Genomic DNA, 4,586 nt, shown 5'->3' with positions numbered 1-4,586 from the left:
AAAAAAAGAAGAAGAGCTAGTTATGAAACTAAAGGGATTGCCACAATTGATTTCAGTTACGTCCAAGAATGGGGATGATTATTAACATTAGTAACTTTTGTAGGGGATCTCATGTGGTATAGTACCGGAACAAGATATATTAAAGTTAAGCAACTACATGCTTAAGGTTGCTTTTTGCACATTTTCTTGTGTATACATTGATAGAAATTACCGTTTTCTTGGATTTCCAGTATGAGTTGGTAAAGGCTAAAGACACAACTGGAGGAAGATAGGAGGAAACAGAAGAAGCAGAAACAACTCATCAAGGAGCAACGATTGAATACTGAGAACCTAAACAATCTTGAAATGTAGAAAGACGATTGAATGTAACTAGAACTGATCATGGAAATCAGGGAAAGTGTCTTCTTCAAAAATAGATTAATGGAGTCGCACCTCACCTTACACCTCGACTTTCACAGTTAGTATTAAAGAAGAATATTTTTATTGAATCAAGTCGCTCCACAACGATCGAACTAAATAGAAACACACACTATTTGGAAAATAAAATAAAGAACAAAAACGAGAAACCAAAAAGGAAACGAAGCTTTCAGTGATGGGGGTGGGGTCTGAAAGACTCATGTAGCCAGTTGATGAAGCGGTCGAAAGGTGACAACTGCATCTTCTTCGGAACACTTTTGGATAGTGGTCGCACCACAATTCGAAGCTTAAGCCCAGCCTCACAATGACCAATCTTTGAGGTAATAAAATAGCAGATTCCTGGTTTCGTTAGCCTTATGAGATCTTGTCCAGCATTGTGCACGGCAACAGGAGAAATAGTGTCGCAAGATTTGAACTCAAGATCACTGTTGATTTCTAGGACGTCATCGACTTGGTCGTTGTAGTAGAAAAGAAGATTGTCTCCCACATGAAACTGTTTCTCCTCACTCCACTTGGAATAGAAGTCACTCTCTTCAGGAACCCTCCATTCGTCGGAGTCACCGACCTTGTAATCTTTTCCGAAGGAAAGGATCTTTCTCGGTGGTGGTGGAGGAGGAATCATAGGATGGTCATGGACGACAAAAACGACGAGTTTCTGTCCGGCTACGCATTGAGAATGATTTGAGGTGATGAAGAAGTGATAACCTGGTTCCGTGAGAGTCACGACATCGTGCCCTGTGTTGTAGACAGCTTTAGGAGAAAGGGAGTTGCAGAATTGGTATTCCAAACGACTGGAAACTTGAGTGACGTCGTTGACGTTGCCATCATACTCGAACATCAGAGAATCCCCCACTTGGAATTCCTTACGCTTAGCCCATTCATAATAGCTACCATGCTTCGCTGTCGTCCATCCCTTCGAGTCTCCCACTTTGTAGATTTTTGCCGAGCAACAACATCCTATTAGAACCATCACGAGCACGAAACAGAACTTTCTTGTTGTTGTCGCCATTATTAATAGAATTATCAGAGAACGTTACGTTGATGAGTATATGAATAAGAAAAAACAAGGCACTAACTCTCTTTTTATAACACCTTCTACGAAACCTAATCCTTGCAGCTTACGGATTTTAGTTACTTACCACTTCATTTAGTTATAATCCCGTTTGTGATATGTATGCATGTTTTCTTCTTCCTTTTCCAAAGATCTCGATCTACGAATCCTTTTGTAATAACCGTTTTGGAATATATTTCCTTTCATTCTTTCCCCTTTCAACTTATTAGATTCACCTAGACTCTTTCTTGCAAATATAAATTATAACCAGCGCTTAAATATCTCTAATTCTTTTGATTAGGCTTATGTTTAAATTGTACATTTGCTATTTTCATTTATAATTATTATGTATTTTTGTTTGTCCATAATGAAAAATTATGTATGTATATATATATATATATATTGATCTATCTATCTTTGTTAATCTAATATAGATCTTGATCAGCGCGTTCGAACATATGTTTGTTGTTACTTTTATATACATAAAAATTTGTTTTACACGATTAGTTAATAATTAAATGTTTATATTACTTTTTAAAACATACTAATTTTATAGTATACATGCTGTAATATAGTAATTTTATATTTGAAGGTTTTTTCTTTTCTCCCAGGTTTATTTGATATCAAGTTAGGTTCTCTATTGTAATTAGAATATTTGAGATTCTGTAATTGCAAGTTATGAACTTTTTGATAGTTTTTGTTTTGGCAAAGGCTGTGTCAGAACAAGTCATCCGGGTTGGTTTAATGGACAATTTTCACAAGTCAGGTTCTCCACTATCCAATCTCTTATCGTCAAGCAAGTCACTCATGTTGGTTTGATGGATAATCTTCACAAGTGTTAGTTTATCTTTTAGTTTTGTTTTTGAATAATTAAACCCACTTGCTTCTCTTTGATGTACAGCATGGAGTCTTTGTTGACGGCCTTAAGGAAGAAATTGTTAGTAACGCTGAACATTTCTAAAATTGTTAGACCAGAAAAGGTTTTTTAGCCAAATAACTTAGAAGCTCTTTCCTACATTTTGATTATGCATACAGTATATATAATGTGTATTGACATTGTCTTCTTTACTAAACAAGGTAATAAACACTTTGGCGAGACAAACATGAAAGTTCATAGTAGCATGTCTCATACCATATCTTCAGAGTTGTACGGGTTACAGAATCTATGAATGGAGCCTTAAAATGCTTTTTTTAGCAACCCTTAAACTGCTTTTAAGATACTATTCTAATCTTATCTCTTTGGTGGGATTTGTGATTGAGAGTAGTGAAAAAATAATTATTTGAATGGTATCTATGTCTCGGTCTTGCCATCTTGGTGAGTGATAATTTTCACTATAGCTTTACATATTTAAAAAGTTTCTTGTGGAAGTTACAATGTAGAAAGCTAGTTATTCCCTTACATGTTTTCTTTTATTGGAATCCAGAATTTGGTTGACTTTGGGTGGATCCAAGCGAGTTTCAAAAAGGCCAAAGCTGGTCTGGTGGAGTACGCTTAACATAAGGGACAGTATTTGTGAAATAATTTTCAAAAATTACTTACATGTTATCACTAATCATTCTCACAAAAGAAAGATGTTATGACTTTTAAAAATATGACATGGCATAAAGTTATATATGACACTGACAATTGCATTTATATAATTTATATTTTTGATAAATTTTCTAAAATATGGTAATAACTCATATACCATCATAAAGTTAAAAAAAAACTAAACTAATAAATATTTACAAATATATCAACATTTCCATCATAGAAAATATATAAAATAATATAAATATTTTTTTAAAAAAATAATTAGGAGTGAGTCTCAATAAATACACAAAATTAAGATATTATTAATCAAATAAAATTTTTGTAGATAGTTAAATGTTTGAATTTTTGACCAAAACTTATTAAAAGGTGTAATGAAAAAATACTTTAAAATTTTAAATTATCAATTTATTTACGTTTAACAGTGATGAAATATCTAACTTGAACGATAGAAGGTTGATTTTTTAGATTAATTAAAAAATGGATTATTAGCAGTTTAATGTATCTTATATAAAGAAAAGAAAAACTATATTTACTAGAATTTATATACTTAGATATTAAAATAAAGAGAAAAAGACAAAAATAGCATTAAATCAAGTTTATGTTCCCAAACTAGCACTCAAGGTCAAAAGTCACAAAAATAGCACTTAATGTTTTATCAAAAGTCACAAACTTAGGGTTTAGAGTTAAAGGGTGGGGTTTAGGATTTAGGGTTTAGGGTTTAGGGTTTAGAGTTTAAGGTTTAGGGTTTAGAGTTGAGAAATGAAGTTTTGGGGATAAGATTTCAAATTTTGAAAAATAAAAAAATTAAAATTTTCAAAGGATAAACTTAGAGATGTGCTATTTTGGTCATTTTAGTTTTTGAGTGCTATTTTTGTGATATAAACTTAGAAAGATGCTATTTTGGAGATTTGCCCTAAAATAAATGTATTCACTAAATTAAATATAATAGTTATTCAAAAAAAAAATGAATTACATTTTTAATGAAATTAATTATTAAAAAAATAGTTAAACAAAATTACAAATAATTTGACTTAATTGTAAACAAATAAAATTAATTTGCTGATATTCTGTGCAGAGAGATCCATTCGCGAGCGTAGGTGGTGCATCTTAGTGATACTTCTTCCAGAGACAGTTCTCTATCTTCAAAGAGGAGTTGGTTACGAGAGAGCTAAATAGACCAGCAGACCCACAGAAGAATATTGATTGAGATTCCTGAAGATGGTAGACAAGAGATATTGCGGAACAAAATTACCACCTCCTAGAAACTAGGAACATAACCTAGGTGAACTGCATTTGGAATAGGTATTATGCTCCACACTCTTTGTGCAAAGGGACAAGATAGGAAAATATGAGTTGCTGATTCATTGTTTCCACATCTTAGACAGGTTACCACCAAGCTGATACCTCTTCTTAGGAGGTTCTCTCCTATGGGAAGAGCTTTTTGGAGAATAGACCAGAGAAGAAATTTCAGCTTAGGAGAAGAAGAGATTGACCATAAGTCCTTATACCAGTTAATAATCATCGAGGAGTCGCTTGATGTCTTGGGACCAGAGGTGGTAACCGGATTTAGTAGAATAAATGCCG

The 4,586-nt window shown here is 33.0% G+C and overlaps 1 protein-coding gene across 1 annotated transcript; it reads right to left on the bottom strand.

The window, feature by feature from the left end:
* Window positions 1-586: 586 nt before the first annotated feature.
* Window positions 587-1,426, bottom strand: LOC106303042. The gene has a single exon (XM_013739414.1). The coding sequence runs from the start codon at window positions 1,424-1,426 to the stop codon at window positions 587-589; it is 840 nt and encodes a 279-aa protein (XP_013594868.1).
* Between the last annotated feature and the right edge of the window lie 3,160 nt (window positions 1,427-4,586).

The sequence above is a fragment of the Brassica oleracea genome, chromosome C7, assembly GCF_000695525.1.
Source record: "Brassica oleracea var. oleracea cultivar TO1000 chromosome C7, BOL, whole genome shotgun sequence".
NCBI lineage: Eukaryota > Viridiplantae > Streptophyta > Magnoliopsida > Brassicales > Brassicaceae > Brassica > Brassica oleracea.
Note: the sequence above shows the minus strand (reverse complement) of the source record. Positions and strands in the feature narration are given on the sequence as shown.